Below are 16,453 nucleotides of genomic sequence, written 5' to 3'. Positions count from 1 at the left end.
TATCACGTTACAAGACTTCAATAGAGAATCACGTGTTACACATTATAGGGGCAGCAGTGTGGAGTAGTGGTTAGGGCTCTGGACTCTTGACCAGAGGGTCGTGGGTTCAATCCCAGGTGGGGGACACTGCTGCTGTACCCTTGAGCAAGGTACTTTACCTAGATTGCTCCAGTAAAAACCCAACTGTATAAATGGGGAATTGTATGTAAAATAATGTGATGTCTGTATAATGTGAAATAATGTATAATGTGATATCTTGTAACAATTGTAAGTCGCCCTGGATAAGGGCGTCTGCTAAGAAATAAATAATAATAATAATAATAATAATTATATACGATTTGAAATATACAGTACTTAACAAATCTACCGTTTGTTTGTTTTTTACTCATACAGTTTTAACATCGGTGAGAAAACAATAGGCTACCCACCCCATCTACACTGTAATTTGAAGAAAAAGGAACGTATGTTTCTAAGAGATCAGTTGGTGGATAACCCTTGCCAGAAACAGCGCGTCCATTCACAATATAGGTGGGGTTGTGCGATTGCGAACTGTGCCTGTCTCTCATTCAGCCCATGCGTCCTGCATTCCCTGACAGTTTACAAATGACGTCAAGAGATGCTGTAATGCGATAACACAATGGTGCATTATTATAGCAGGGCCGAGCTGAGACAATCACAGATTAGAAATCCTCTTGATAAGCGAAAGACTGACTCGTGCACGCGTTACATTCCTCTGCTGTCTTTTGCAAAACGTAAGACTGCAGCTCTTGTGAGTGAGTGTAGTGCCAGTTATGGTTACTGCAAACACAGAAGCAGTCAGATGCAAATGGGGGGGGGGGGGGGTGAGGGGGGGGGGCACTGTTTGAAGTCGTTCTTAATGCAAAAGCCGTACCAGTAAAAAATGGAGAAGGTTATTATTGATCTTAAGTTTCTTCATAGGTCAGCTTGCTTTGCATGCATTGTTTGTGTTTGTGATCTACAGAACATAGCAGAGAAGCTGCCACTGTTTTAAGCGCATGCAGGGAAGTGCGTCTTAATCCTTACCACGCGTGGTGGATTGAGTGAAATTAACCGTATCCCCTTAGCCGCATATACCGGAACAGCTTGTTAAAATGTTTTGCAATGTCCTTCCAAAACTACATTTGCGAGTACAGTAGCAATTTATAAATAACAATAAAGAAATAAAAAGTCGATGTATTATATTATGCCCATTCATGGCCAATAAGCGGATAATACATTTTAAACTCCGCTCATTAAAAGGAGGGGAGGGTTCTGAATTCGAGACACTCTGAGACAGGAAGACACGTGCCAGAAAGCGGCTCGAGCATGGTGCTGTATCCCTTTTTAGGTCTAAGGGTCCCTGTATGGTCGGACCGACACCGGCAGCTTGTCATCTGTATTTATTGCAGATCGTTTGGTATGTTCGACACAGCCAGCCAATCGTTTGAATTACAAACATGCCAACAGGAACGAGACCAACAATACAAGGAAATGAGGTCTGTGCAAATACGATTAAAAGTTAAAAGAAAAAAAAAATCGAGCACTTTGTGTTTTCTTACTTCAATCTTTCTAGCTCTCATTTCTTTCTTTTGTTTAATGATAAACTCGATGATAAGATAATAGATTGTTATACAACCCCCAGTCGTGTTGGGGCCTTGTATTATAATTAGATAGTCTATATTGTAAAAGGTGCGTTACTCCTTTAAAAAACAGGAGTGTATTCAAGTCTGGGGTAGACTGTATGCCCTCGTTTCTGACTCTGAATGGTCCCAGACTAATCACCAGGACTGGATGAAGCAGTGACCACTACCACCGCACACAATTAACAAAACGACAAAGGAAAGATTCATGTGTGGTAAAATGAAGCCATGTCATAAATTCATAGTGCTGATGTGATTGAAAGGGGTCTGTCTGTTTATGGTACAAACCGTATATAGCAGAACTAAATAGCACTATTCTTTACCACTGTATTTATGCTTCAGTGGAGCCCAGGGAACACAAGTTTATATTTCCTTTGAACCGCATTGATGTTTTAGGAACATGGCCCATAAGCACTCATTTTGCCTGGCATGAACTTTGACATGCTTGTCAAATTGACATGTTTGTTTGTTTTATTTTTTGGGGTTTGTTTTTTTTTTTTGGGGGGGGGGGGGGGCACAATCAAACTTTTGACATGACAATCAAACTTTTGACCTGTTGCTACAGTATGAACGCAGTGCACAGAACCGTGGAAGTGTGGTGTGGGGATGTTTTGATGCCAGTAAAAGGCGTGTATGTCAGGGCTCTTTCATCATCAAGCTGTAATCTGTATTTTCCATGTTCTGTATGATAGGGGTTCACCCCTTTCTTAGCTCAAAGCCCCCTATGACAGTAAGCATTCTGCCTGTGGACCCCCATGTGACATGCTGCTCTCTTTAGCGAGAGAGGTTGTACCGGTAGACATGCTGCTGCTTTCATGATGTTATTTCTTGGATGTTAGAGAAACCGCTCCATAATAACTGTATTCAGTTGCATACTGTGTGGCTGCCAACTGAAATCTAAAGGTAAGCAGGATAGGTCTGGTTTATTTTATTATATAATGTTAGAAACTGAATTTTGTTGTCCATACAATCACTGATCATGTTCTCCCCTTTGTTGTATAACTGGACATGGTTTTGTCAGGGTTATGTGAGAGACAGCATTTTTGTATGTGCTTCAAACCCCAAGTGGTCCCTGGCCCCTGCTCTATGAAATCAGCAACAATGATATTTTCACCATAGTGCACACACAACAGGTCAAACTGAATGCCTATTTTAAGAGACATACTTCCAAAAGCCTGCTAACTGCATAACATTTAGCATGTTATTGTGGAACCATATTTGCTTTATTGAGAAAGAGCTGTTTAATACAAAACCTATGCACAGTGGTCCCAGACAAACCCTGGACTCGTGCAGTACGTTCTACACAGCATTCTGGAACACACGTTTTTTTTACCTTCACTTGTATTCTAGAACTCAGAAACCAAAGAAAAAAAAAGCTCTCGTGTATTTCTATTGAAACTCGTAACCAGTCAGATTGGATAAGCACAGAGGACTGACATGTCAAAACACTCTGGGTGTTTCTGCGTGCTAACAACGGCGATGGTTGGAAATACAGTTGGCTGAACTAACCCTACAGACCAGCCCACAATAGCAGAGATCACCGAGCACTTCAACTGGGGTGCGGTTGCCGCTGCCGGACACTATTTTAAGTAAACCAGGAATAAGAATCCATAACAGATGTTTTTATGTCACGTCAAAATGAGAAAGAATGACAATATCGCCACATAGTGCACAAACACCGTTAGTGTTTTTGAAATGTGAGGTTTTATTTATTAATGCATTTATTGTAATAATAAACACATACGAGACGTCTGACGCAGCTCTGTCCACTGGGGTAAGATTCAGTCTCATCTAAATGGAAAATCGCAGTAGCACACTTAGGTCCCTGTTGCACAGTGTTGTTCATATGTGACGCATCCAGTCACGATCGCATTGTTTATTCTAGTTGTTTGTAGAGTAGTTGGCGTATACATGAGTGCTTTCCGTCAGCGGTGTTGCCTCACTTTGCCAGTGTCACTACAAACACGTGCTGAGTGGGTTGCATTTAGCTTATGTAAATTCGGTTAGACTTTCAAAAGCATTGCCCAAGATAACGGGGGCAGTCCATCTTATAACCAGCTGGTCTTGGAACCAAGACGCGTCCATAAGGTAGTCTAGCGTGCGTGTGTGTCTAGGACAGGAGATATATTCAAAACATCCAGTAGCTAAAAGAAAAGGCTGTCCCAATAAAGACAATGTCACGCTTGCATAACTACAACGGCGCGCATCTCCCATTAACACGAGAGCCTAGCGGAGCGATTTCTTCTGAACCGGGCAACGAGCGACTGGGACTTGATGGGAGGCCGTGGCCGTGGCCGTGGACTCTGCACTGGTGAACACGGGCAAAAAAAATAAAAAAAATGCTGTTTTTCCCCATGTTTGTTACTTTTCAAAATAACAAGAAATGCATTCTGAAGAAACAGGTATTATTAACCCCAGTCGTTACGATATGAAATCATTATGTATAATCATTTAGAAATGTAGTCGATCCGTGCAGATAGGGTGCTTACCTTTTTAATCCAGCCCCCTTTAGTTTCTCCGGCAGCGGATCAAATTCCTCAAGTTGTGAGGCAACGACTGCTTTTTCGGTCTGAATTACACAGAAGCTGTAGACTGCAATTTGTAGTGAAGAACTTAAAGAAATTGTGAAGGCTGCACTTAATTGTTTGTGTTCCTGATCCTTAGCCGTCCCCATCCCCTTTTGATTGTGGGGTGCTGTTTAGCTAATCCACGCGTGCTATGAAACCTACATCAAATCGTACTACAACGATTTTCTTTCGGAGGTGCATTGGCTGCCGTCCTCAGCTAAATAATGAGGACACAAATGACAAGCAAATGTTGGATTGGCCGAGTGCGTTCACATTTACACGTTCACAATACGCAATGTAAATTGCATTATCATGATTCGTTAACTGTTCTGCGTGCAGCTGGTTCCATAGTGTAGCGGTTATCACGTCTGCTTTACACGCAGAAGGTCCTGGGTTCGAGCCCCAGTGGAACCAATTCTCACTTTTATTTTACAACGTCACCCGTACTTTTATAAAACAATCACTTCATTTAAAAATATAATATTTTCTTTATTTTTTATATCTGGAACAAAAAGACAACAAACTACAGCCTGTGTAAATGGACGACTAAAGAAGTTCAAATATCGTGGCTAATGCACTAATTGTTTAAAACCTATATATTCATTATTATTTTGAATGCAATATCGAATGCAAAGCATTTAAACATTAACGTATATAGATATTGAACATTAAACATGTTTTGATATAAAAGTAGGCATCAACGCGCCCTCCCGTGGTTGTTTTAATTAACTATGTTAAAGTCAGTACTTTTTAAAACTACAGTAAAGTGGAAATGACGAATAAGTCACAAGCAAGTTTTTTTTTTTAGAAACAGTGGGTTTTAACAAAAACAATTATTAAATGTAATGCGACATTTTTTTGAAATCCGAGAAACTGTTTCATTTTATTTTTTAAATCTCACATGCGTCACTTTTAAATAAATTGCTAAAAATCGCTGCGCATATCTGTACATGGATTATTAACACATTAGAAAAATAAAATGAGGTTTTGTTTTGGTCATTTGTATTTATCAACTTTTTTTTTGTAGTACTTGATAACCTCAGTATAGAAATCTAATATATTTAACTATAAAAGAGTAAAGGATTTATAAAATAAAGGTATGTTTAGAAAGTCATACACAACGCAACAACATTTAAGGTCTACTCATGGCAATACCAATGCACACCTTCCCTCTACACACAAACACGCACACACACACACACACTCCCGGAGATGCTACATCAGCTTGAGCAGCACTGTTGACACCAGCAGTTATAGATGGAATATGCGCGCTCTACCCCTTGCCTGCCCGATAAAATGACGCTTCTGAACACCATCGCCGCGGACAGGCAAGTGGTCTATGTATACCGAGAGCATCGTCTTTGGAAAGGTATGGAATGCATGCAACACCAGCAGTGAATCCAGATTGATTGGCATTTCAACCGGCTGAATAGATCAGGTGGTTGTGAGAGATCCTAAAGGATCGCTATCAGAAGAGCTTGGAAGTATTCCACCCTCTCTATTGACTGTAGCGAATGCCAATACATGCTTGTGTCCTAGTAACAACAGCGTTCTTAATTATCCAGGACTCCCGAATTCCAGTAATGAAATATTCCTGCTGCGCATGCGCAAACCTGACGCTATACTATGATGCGTTACTATACATGTGTTGGTTACGATAGAACATTTAGTAAAATACCTAAAATATTTAGCCTGGAACAAAGAATAACGGCGGGGACATGACTGAATTCTTTAAAATGTTAAAATGAGCTGACATAGTTAACTAAAACCATTTCTCTAAGCGCAGTACAAAAACCACGACCAGAGGTTGGAAATGGAGACAGGTTTAGGACACAGGAGATACTTGGATCCTTTAAGACCCAGCTTGACAAAGTTATGAGACCAATTCAGCTACTAGCAACTGGATGAGCTTACATAGGCTGAATGACCTCCTCTCGTTTGTAAAATGTCCTATATTCTTAGGATTAGCTATGGGTTTATTCTTAATTTAACTATACAGGGTGCTGTACTATACCATCTGATAAATATTTAAAAAAAAGTAAATTCCTTGACATGTACCATGCGGACTTGGTCTGCAGCACTTACCTGTGGTATTACTTTTGTGATAGTCCCAGGACTTTACCCTCTTAGACACAAACCTGAGGACAGGGCTTTATAGTTGGTAAAACATGCATACACAAAGACTGATATACTGTACCAGCTCCTAATCTTAGTATAGCTCAATAGCTCATTCAGCATCCATCCTAACTTTCAGGAGTATAATAACCACACATGACAGTACTGGCATTCCATATTCATTTATTTCAGCTGTTTTTTTGTTGTTGTTTCTATCACATTACAAAAACATGCCAATATTTGTATACAATATTATAACAATATATGCGAGCAAGGTGTTGAGGCCTCATCTGATATCAAGGTTGCTCTACCCACATCCTGGTTACCAGGCAAAGGGGTTGCTATGGCGACTGGTAAATCAGTCTACTGCTTCATGCAATCCAGTTACCCAGACATGTAATGAAAATGCTTCCTCCACCATTAAGATGTGAAGGGACTGGATTGGCGTGGTGGCTTAACTCTCGGTCAGTCCTGCCAGGACAGGACTGAGGGGCACATTGGTATCTGAGTTGGAGAGAAGATCTCACACTGAGAACCATGGGGTTATCACAACAACAACTAGAGATTTCATGGGCAAGAACTACCAAAATAATATGCGTGTTAACCGTCACAACATAACAAGGGCTGAAAGTTCACTGTCGACCAGTAAAGGCATCCAGACTGCATTTAAACACCCATCGACTACACACACAAAAAAGAGACAAGGCTGAAGATCACAGTTCAGATCCAAGCATCTTTCTCTTCTCATTCTCAATGAACCATGCCTCTGCCATGCGGGACCTTCTTCAGTCCTTTCACTGTCCGTGCCGTGATCAGGCAGCCTTCTTGGATTTCTGCTGCTGGTTCTTGTCTATGTGTTTCTGGGGTCTCCTCTTGTTCTGGGGTCTCCTCTTGCTCTCGGGTCTCCTGTCTTTGCGCTCTGTGTTTTTCTTCCCCTCCTTCTCCTGTGTCAGCAGGATGTCCGCAATCCGCAGTTTGACTGGTGGTTTCTTGTCAATGGCAAGGTCCTCCTCGTCGATGGGGTCAATGACGGTGCCCATCTTGGTGATGACCCTGGGCGCGGTCAGCTTCTGCACAGTACGCTGGGTGTTCCAGTTGTGGCCGATGGGCGCCCGGATATTGCGCTCGAACTGAGTCGGGTTACTGAAGGGGAAGGGCAGGTCATTCACCTGCGGGAGGAAGACAAAGAGAAGGAAGTTGTTTCTTTTTACCCTCGTATCTCGAGTGAGTTAACAAACGACATGCATTGATCTCCCCTGATCCTATCTGAACCTGCATTTCCTTCTGAATCGCCAAATTCAGGTTATTCATTTCCACTGCGTTAGTTTCTAGTAGTAATTTAAACCATCTGGTATTCAGTTATGGCTGAACAACTATTAATTAAGGTTTAAAGGGAGGGAGAGAGATGGAAAATAAAAACCAAAAACTAGAAGCCCTACTTCTATTCCCAGTTTAGGGATCTCAATGTAACTCCTGTGTACAGCCGTTTGTGCCATTCCAGTTCATAAATATGACTAGAGTTAAGTATGTTTTCTTCCATCCACTGGAATTTAAGAGCGACACAAACCTGAAAATTGTAATTCCTTTAAAACAATGCATATCATGGAATTGCATTTAAATTTAAACCTTCCGGTGTTTTATTTGTGAAGGGTTTGATAGGACAGAACAAGATTTCGCCCAATTCTGTATGTATGTAGCCTGTTTTTTAAATTCAAAGCTTAACGGGGCAAAAACCCAAAAATCAGAGCCTACTTAAAACAGTGGCATCATGGCTCCTCAGCGTGTCTCTCTCGCTGTCTCAGAGGAATGTTGCGTGGGGTCTCTTACCTGGTGAGCTGCGATGGACGCATCCCTCTTCTCACTGATGATCACATTAGGCAGGTTGCGATCCCGTCTGGGAGGGCCGGGGGCTGCTTTTATACAGAACCTGCAATTGGGGTTTAGTGAGCAGGTTTACAGAAATAAAGAGAACTCATCAAGTTGAGTTCTTTATTTTCAAAACTTTTGTAGCTAACAAAATAGTTCTATCAAACTTCTCCACCATGTACATCTCTTTGCAGGTCTCCAAATGTGCAGTTTTGAAAGAAACACATATTCTAGCAAACGTCTATTTTAATTTCAAAACATGATATCGGTTACTACACTAGGTTAAAGAAAACAGTTTGAAAGCCATGCTTTTTGATCGTCTTGTACTTCCTAGGTCATTTCACTTGGAGGGTGAATTTGTCCTGACCCCTTCACTGGCTTCTTTCCTGTCAATAACCAATCACCTTCTTCCTCTATTGACTGACATGCTTTCAGCCAGTAACATGCTTTGACCCAGAAGACACTGCTGGGGTGAAATGACCCAGGAAGTGTGAGTGCAAACAGATACTCTGAGAATAAAGCACAGAAACTGAGAGTTTCCTGTAACCCCCAGTAGTACCAGATGCCATGTTTTATTAAAATGTGAGCTATAATGGATTTCTTTTAAAGCAGAACATTTGAGTTGTGTTGCGAATGGACGTACAAAATGGCTAAGAATCATGGAATCATTAGCTACAATTACTTTAAAAACTGCTTCCCAGCCTTGTTTCTTTGCTGTTGTTCAGTTTACACAAAACATTAGTGGATACATCATTTGAAATGCCCGTTTTACCTCCTTCGCTTCCTCTTGGAGGGTTTGAGCCCCACGCCGCCCCACTCCCCCCAGCCCGGCAGGGTCAGGTCCACATCTTTGGGTTTGGACATCTCTGTCTGCTTCTGCTTGTCCTTCAGGAAGTCAGCGATCACGTCATCGGAGGCAAAGGCTTCCTTGATGATCATCTTCTGCTCCTCATCACCCTTCAGAGCGATGGCAAAAAAAACAACACAGCAAATAAAACTACACAATGTAATCATTCAGCTTGAACACACACATACACACAACTGAAAATAACTTCAACTAATATTTAACACAGAGTTTCCAAACCAGAAATAACCAACTCAGAGCTTACAAGCAGTCTTCATGTGTTTCCTATCATATCGAAATGTTGGGCAGCTGGTTCTTTGAGCTATATATATATATATATATATATATATATATATATATATATATATATATATATGACCGCTTCAGACTATGATGAAACCTGCTTAGCACAAGTTATAGAGTATCACAATCTGGGGATGTGTCAAAGCATCTTTCAGTCTTTTGTTTGTCACAAAACAATTTGTTTTGAGATTTTGTTTCATGCTATTAATGATTTGGAGTAAAAAATAAAATAAAAAATCTATTAGAATCTGGTCCAAAGTGTGCCAGGTACAATCTGATTTCACCTCAGACTCCAGTTTGTATTATTATTATTATTATTATTATTATTATTATTACTTATTTCTTAGCAGACGCCCTTATCCAGGGCGACTTACAATTGTTACAAGATATCACATTATTTTTACATACAATTACCCATTTATACAGTTGGGTTTTTACTGGAGCAATCTAGGTAAAGTACCTTGCTCAAGGGTACAGCAGCAGTGTCCCCCACTGGGGATTGAACCCACGACCCTCCGGTCAAGAGTCCAGAGCCCTAACCACTACTCCACACTGCTGCCCATTGTAATACATTCGCTTACACTACATAAAGAGTCTCCCTTTGAAACGGCCCGGTCCGCAGGTGTGCACTGTGTTCCTTACCTCCTCATCCTCAATGGCGGTGGGGGCTGAGGGCACCTTGATCACTTTGGCCTGTCTGGTCAGCACCTCCTCAGGGTCGATCACCTTCTTCCTTTTCCTCTTCCCTGCCTTGCTGGCCGGTTTCTCCTCCTCTGTCTCTGTGCCCGGCCCTGTCACGGTGCTCTCTGGTTCAGGCACCTCAGCTTCTAACGTTTCCTCTCGCTCCAGGTGCTCCAGATCCTCCATGGTTTGAACCCGAGTGAGCGTCTCATCCAGCAGGGGGGGCTCTTCCCTTTCCTCGCTGTCCTCCTTCCCCTGCTCCTGGCTCTCTCCTTCCCCCTGAGGCGCAGGCGGCCTGGCTGCCCTCTTTGCTGCTTGGGTCTTGGGCTTGTTTCCTACCAGTCTCTGGAAGAGGCTGTTAAACTCGGACACGTCCTCTTCCTCTACATCGACACACTTCTCTTCTCCAGCGTCTAACATTCCGAGGGAAATAAAAACTCAGCATTAATCTTAATATCAACTGAAGAGGCTGCTAAATTAAAAAGCTAGCAAATGTGGAGTTGCACCTCAATTGCAAACACATGCTGTTACACACTAGTACATATGGAAAGCAGACAAATAGAAAAAATATATACTGTATATTAGGGGCCTACTCATAGCCCAAAAGTCCAAAGGTGGAAATAAAGCCCCTACTGCATAGCAGTTTGATCCACTGCTAGTTTTACTATGAGTTTAATAAGACACACCTGAGCTTGTTAACTATACTGGGGCTACTCAAGCTCATAGTAAAACCTGGAATGGGTGAAACTGCTATGCAATAGGAGTCATTTCTATTCCTGAAGTACACCACTTTTTCCTAAAATGATCACTGTTCATACTAGAAATGTGTCAATAAATTTGAAATTCCAAGTGATTTTATTTCAAGTTTGGGGTGCATATTCTGTGACAGTTTGGATTTGGCGCAGACAGAGAAGTAGACGGGCATGTCCCTGGTGTGTCCTCACCTTCCTTGTCCACCTCCGCAGGGACAATGTCCTCCTCCTGCTCTTTCCGGAGGCGCCGCCTCTCCTCGAACTCCCTGAGCAGAGCCTCGTCTTCCTCCTCCTCCTCTTCCTCTTCCTCTCCCTCGCTCTCCTCCACAGCACCCCCTAGTGCTGGGGCTTCTGCCTCCCCACCAGTGGGGAGCTCAGCCGGGTCAGAGCTCAGCTTCCCCTGCATCCAGGGGTTGGCGTAGTCGGTCCCGGGCTGGGCCTCGTTAACAAAGCCGGGCAAGACCTCCTCCTCCTCCTCTTCCTCCGGCTCTTCGTCCTCGCTCTCTGAGGGCACCACCAGCTTCTGAGTCAACTCCTTGTTCACCTCCAGCTGCTGCTGCATGGCTTTGCGGGCCTGGCACACAAACACGTTCATATTTATAACTGCAAACATACATGGGGACCAGAGCACGTGAAGCATTCATCACCATTCATGCCCAGCCACATGCGGATAACCCAATGCTTTCGTGATAAGCAGTTCCCTTATATAGCAGTTGTGTGCCTGTAAAATAGAAGTGTAATAATGGGCGCACTTCACTTGCTCTGCCCACAGGTCTCTCATCTGTCTCCTGTACTTGATTTGCTTGGCAGAGCTCAAGAGCTATTTCTTCTATTCAGCAAGGTGAGATTTCATAATTATACTGAAGTAGCAAGCTAGTGCAAAATGTACCACTTTTTATACAGTTTATCTAAATTCTAACCCACAGACTTAAAAAAAAAAACAGATGTCGTCCATAACTTTAAACACTCCAGATAGACAGTAGTACCAAAACAACCTTAGTAATACATTTATCATTGTTTTATAAGAGCACTAATAAAAAATAAGTTGACTACCACATTAATGGCTGGTTTCACAGACACCAATCAGCATTAATCTTGGACTAACTAACTTTACTTTAAGTACAATAGCACGAGATTAGCGGTAATTGGGGACCGTCAAACCAGTTTCTAATGTTTCACTTTAACCCTGCACCTGCTCAGCTGTAACTACAGGCTTACCTCGTCATCGTATTTGGCCATGATGGCTTTGGACTTGGCCCACTTGCCGCTGTTCTGATGCTTCAGGGACATGCGCTCCTGCAGGACAGAACACACAGCACCTTCAATGCATTGTTTCCATAAAGAACACATATTAAGCTTCTCCAGGGAAAGCCGGAATACTGTGTATTCACGATGGCACTCAAGACCCAGCAGTACACAGGAGAACACAACAGTAATGTAGATTGGGGATAAACAATTAGTGGTGAATGAGTAAAAAGAATCCACAAATAAAACTGACCTGTTTAGTTTATTTAAAACATAATTGAACTGATATTTACCGATATTCTGCTGAATACACAGCTTTCAGTTTAATTGAAAAATGAATCAATTTAAACATCAAAGAATGAAGTCTTAGACAGGTTTTAATCTTTTGATAATCAGAGTTTTTGGCGGATCTACTGTATCTGTGTTTAAAATCTGTGTCACCCTGCTGAGGGCTCACCTCTATCCTGGACAGATCCATGATAAAATACAACCCTGTGTGTGTCACCCTGCTGAGCACTCACCTCTATCCTAGACAGATCCATGATAAAATACAACCCTGTGTGTCACCCTGCTGAGCACTCACCTCTACCCTGGACAGATCCATCTTCTTGAGCTCCTCGAGAGCAGCGTCTGGGTTTGTCTTCCGCAGTTCCTCAAACTCCTTCAGCACCTCCTTCCGCTTCGCCTTCTTCAGGACCCTGTGGTATCTGAGCCAAGCAAGCAGCAACACTTGAGGTTATCTCCAGTCTTCACTTTCCTAAACTGTCATTTCATGTCAGAAACAGTTAGGGTGCAACGTCCTCCCTGCTGTAGCCCCATTCCCACCCCAGTCTTACTTCTTGCTCTTTATTCTTCTCTCTCTCTTGGCTCTCGCCTCATAGTAGGACTGGAGCGCACGGGCCTTCTGCAGCTCTGCACGCCGCATCTTCGCCTGCGTTGGAGGAGAAAACCTTTTGCTTTTTTTTTTTTTTTTTACCAAACTAGACTTTGGCACAGTCTAAGGGGAAATGGTGTCTCTTATGTAGTTAAAACAGTGTGGCAGCAAAATATAGTGGAGCTTAAGAAAGAATATCACAGAACACAGTGGTTTGCCAAGGGAATACGAATAAAGTATCTCAAAGCATACAGTCTCTCATACAGAAACCTAACAAATCACAAGACCATTTAATAAAATGGCTCCCAAATTCTATTTTTTCACAGGTACATCAAAATGAGATAGAAGCTGTACATATAAAAACCATGCAAAAGCTCAGCTTCTGGGAATGCTTAATAACAGGGATGGAAATAATACTGCACAGCAGTTTCACCCATTCCAGGTTTTACTATGAGCTTGATTAACCACAGTGTACAGGTAATAAGCTCAGCTGTGTCTCGCGTCAGTGAAACCAGGAATGAATCAAACTGCCATGCAATGGGAGTCTTATTTCCATCCCTGAAAGAAAAGAAAGCAGATTCTTTGTGTCTACAGCGGTGGCTGTCAGTATGAAAGCTTTCTATGTGTTACGTATAGTCTCACCTCCTCAAGGCTCATGGCTCGGAGCGAGGCCTCCTCTACAGGGGTCAGGATGGGGTCGGTGACGGGCTGCTTGTTCTTGTGCAGGAGGTTGAAGATCTCCAGCTCCAGGGGGGTCCTGACCTGCAACAGCCAAGGGAGGCAGGAGCTTCAAATAGCACTCGGGATTCCACAGACAAGCTCAGGCAAAGGCAGCCTTAGAAAAGAATTCTAATACAGGAACAGAACCCAGAATCCCGTTATCACCTTCCAGCTGGCCACAACCTGCTCCACAGGTTTGATCCCCCCTGGCTCCTGGTTCAAGGGGAACACCAGCTGCTCCGCCTTACGGTTCTGGCGCACCACATGGTCCCAGCGAGTCACCTTCTTCGAAGTCTTCTCATAGGCCACCACCCTTTGGATCTGTGGGACAGAGAGACCTGAGTGAGTGGGGAACTCCTGCACTAACACATCCACACTGCCCTCCCCCCACAGATATTAACACATGCTGTGGCAAGCAGGGCCCGCTACCCCACCGCACTTTCAAAAATGGCATTAAAAGGATAAAATGCCTGGGTTCATTTTTAAATATACCACTGCCCAGTATGTTTCCTTCATAACAGACAAGCAGACTACTGTTAAACATAGTAAATGCAGGAATAAGTCTCCCATTGCTTAGCAGTTTCACCCATTCCAGGTTTTACTACAGTCTTAATTAGCCACAGTGTTATAAGTACCAAGCTCAGGTGAGCCTTATTAAACCAGGACTGGAATGGAAGTCTTATTGCCATCCCTGTCTTACCTTCTCTGTCTCCTGCCTGCTCAGGGGCAGCTCCAGGGTCTTATTTTTGTACTGCAGTTTATTCAGCTGCTTCTTGATGGAGGACATTGACGAGGCAGCGGGGCCGATCATCCCAAGCAAGTCTTTCAGATCAATCTTCTCCCCAGCACCTACAAACAACAGAGAGTCGTATGGAATTTAACTCCTTGGGGCGCTCTCGTTTTCTTACTCCTAGGCTTGAGGCATTCCGTGCTCTTCCACAAGTCAGCATTCTCAACTTTGCTTTGCACCTATTTAACTAAATTCTGCAATTTACTGATCAAGTGAATACATGCGCATACCTTATTATTGTTGCCCTTGTTAGGATACCTTGTATTACATTAACTTTCTCAGTGCATTAATGAGGTATTCCTAAGCTGTAATATTTCAGTGTACAGCAAGCGGTTCCTGATGAGAGTCCTTTCTCGCAGTCCTTGGGATGGTGTGCTGAATTACATGTGTTGACTTCTCTGGGTGTCAGAAAGCACTATTTGTGGCATTTCCTGGGCTTTGTGTTTTAAAGCATTACCCGTTCCTCTTTCCTTACCTTCAGCACTGACGGTGAACTCTGACACCTGCGTGCTGGCCTCTGACCTCTCAGCCAGCTTCCTCCTGCCAGAAGAAAGAAAGACGCCCTGATTAAACTTCTTGAACCATCCATGTTACCTTTACGATTCAACACTGAGGTTCAGAAGATCCCACAATGCATTCCTGCTGTTCATATATTTGGTGCAGTTGTAAGTAATGCCTTAATCCGACAGTATTTACCATGAAGGGGACACTGCAAGTTAACTGCTTTATTTAATAATGTAATTTAACAACAAAAATAATAGCTTTTCCCTGGGGTGATCTTCCACCCCTTTACCCGGCTTTAGCTGAAAATCGACCCCAAGGACACACAACAAGTCAGGGGTGCCTGAACTGGTAGTGAAACCCAGATCACCCAGCTCCCTTTGAAATACAGCACCACCCTCCAGCTGCTTCCAACGCACCTTTTCTTCCCATCCAGGGAGCTGATGGCCTCCAGCAGTTTGCAATGCTTCCTCTCATCATCGCTCTGGGCCTGAAATGCATGAGCCAGAAGTTAATTCTGCAGGGCCACCAGTCAGTCAAGGTGTAAAGTTATAGCAAACGGCATGAAGTACTGTACAGTTAGCAGCATATTAACAGCAAAACTCACTCACCTCGTCCTCACTTGCGCTGATGGCATACTCTGTGTGAAACAGTTCCTCCTCCTCCTCCATAGTCTCCTCTACAGCCTTGCGATTGGACTCCACGCTCTCACTGCTATTTAAACAAACACGTTATTACTCAACATCTGGGATCGTTTCAGGTTCTCTGGCCTCCACTGCTTGCTAGTAAATATCTGCTGAGACGGTGGACCCGGTTCTGAACTGCAGTACAGTGCCAATAGTGGAGCGCACAATTACCAGTGATTTGTAAAGATCGTTTCATGCACTAAACAGTGACCAATAACTAGAAATAAGAGTTTTTGTAAACAAAAACACAGCATACCACGTGGCAATGGCTCGTCAACTCAAATGGAGACATGAAGTAAAATTAATATTGAAAAACGATCACTCCCTAATCAATGGGTCATGCATGCATATTTAATTGACTATCTTAATACTCAAAATGAATCTATGATGTTTCATGTGCCAAACTCAAAATGCGTGTATCATGAGGGGATGTTAAACCTGTTTGAGGTAGTTTACATCGCATTTGCACTATCCATGCCGTAACAGGTACATTTTCCATAACAACTCAACGCAGATCATATTCATAACACAGGCGCGCTAGTCTCATATCACTTTACATGTCTCTTAACTAGCTAACACATCCCTGATCATTTCCATTACCAGTAGGGTCGCCGAATCCTGTAAACACACAGATACTAACCTTAACAGATTTACAGCAGCTCCACTTTTGGTTTTGTTAAGTTTCCTCGTCTTGGCCATCTTGATGACTGATCACCCACGTGTGTCCACGCTGCCGTAATCCGATTTCTGGAAACCATAGAGATCCTGGTTCCACTGTCGTAAAACTCTTGTTTGTGTCAAGACGAAAAGCATGCACAGAAAGCGAATAAATAATTAGATGACTTATTTCTCACATGGTTTAATTTATT

The 16,453-nt window shown here is 42.9% G+C and overlaps 1 protein-coding gene and 1 non-coding gene across 5 annotated transcripts; one reads left to right on the top strand and one right to left on the bottom strand.

The window, feature by feature from the left end:
• The first annotated feature begins 4,548 nt into the window (after positions 1-4,548).
• Positions 4,549-4,621, top strand: trnav-uac (transfer RNA valine (anticodon UAC)). Its single transcript has one exon. It is a non-coding gene; the product is annotated as a tRNA-Val (tRNA).
• A 1,867-nt stretch (positions 4,622-6,488) lies between these two features.
• LOC117963339 (U3 small nucleolar RNA-associated protein 14 homolog A-like) lies at positions 6,489-16,353 on the bottom strand. 4 transcript variants are annotated; one of them, XM_059000579.1, is made up of 15 exons: positions 16,225-16,353; positions 15,510-15,612; positions 15,318-15,388; positions 14,873-14,937; positions 14,308-14,456; positions 13,773-13,928; positions 13,530-13,649; positions 12,850-12,944; positions 12,597-12,720; positions 11,987-12,064; positions 10,961-11,342; positions 9,978-10,429; positions 8,961-9,145; positions 8,150-8,249; positions 6,489-7,491 (listed from the first exon to the last, which is right to left on the bottom strand). In XM_059000579.1, the coding sequence occupies exons 1-15, from the start codon at positions 16,281-16,283 to the stop codon at positions 7,135-7,137; spliced, it is 2,496 nt and encodes an 831-aa protein (XP_058856562.1). In that variant the 5' UTR covers positions 16,284-16,353; the 3' UTR covers positions 6,489-7,134. The 4 variants fall into 4 exon arrangements, with proteins under 4 accessions (XP_058856562.1, XP_058856563.1, XP_058856564.1 ...); XM_059000580.1 differs by having other exon boundaries at positions 15,510-15,609; positions 16,225-16,323; XM_059000581.1 differs by having other exon boundaries at positions 16,185-16,230.
• Positions 16,354-16,453: the final 100 nt, after the last annotated feature.

The sequence above is a fragment of the Acipenser ruthenus genome, chromosome 26 (assembly GCF_902713425.1).
Source record: "Acipenser ruthenus chromosome 26, fAciRut3.2 maternal haplotype, whole genome shotgun sequence".
In the NCBI taxonomy this organism is placed as follows: domain Eukaryota; kingdom Metazoa; phylum Chordata; class Actinopteri; order Acipenseriformes; family Acipenseridae; genus Acipenser; species Acipenser ruthenus.
This window is presented reverse-complemented; position numbering and strand designations above follow the sequence as displayed.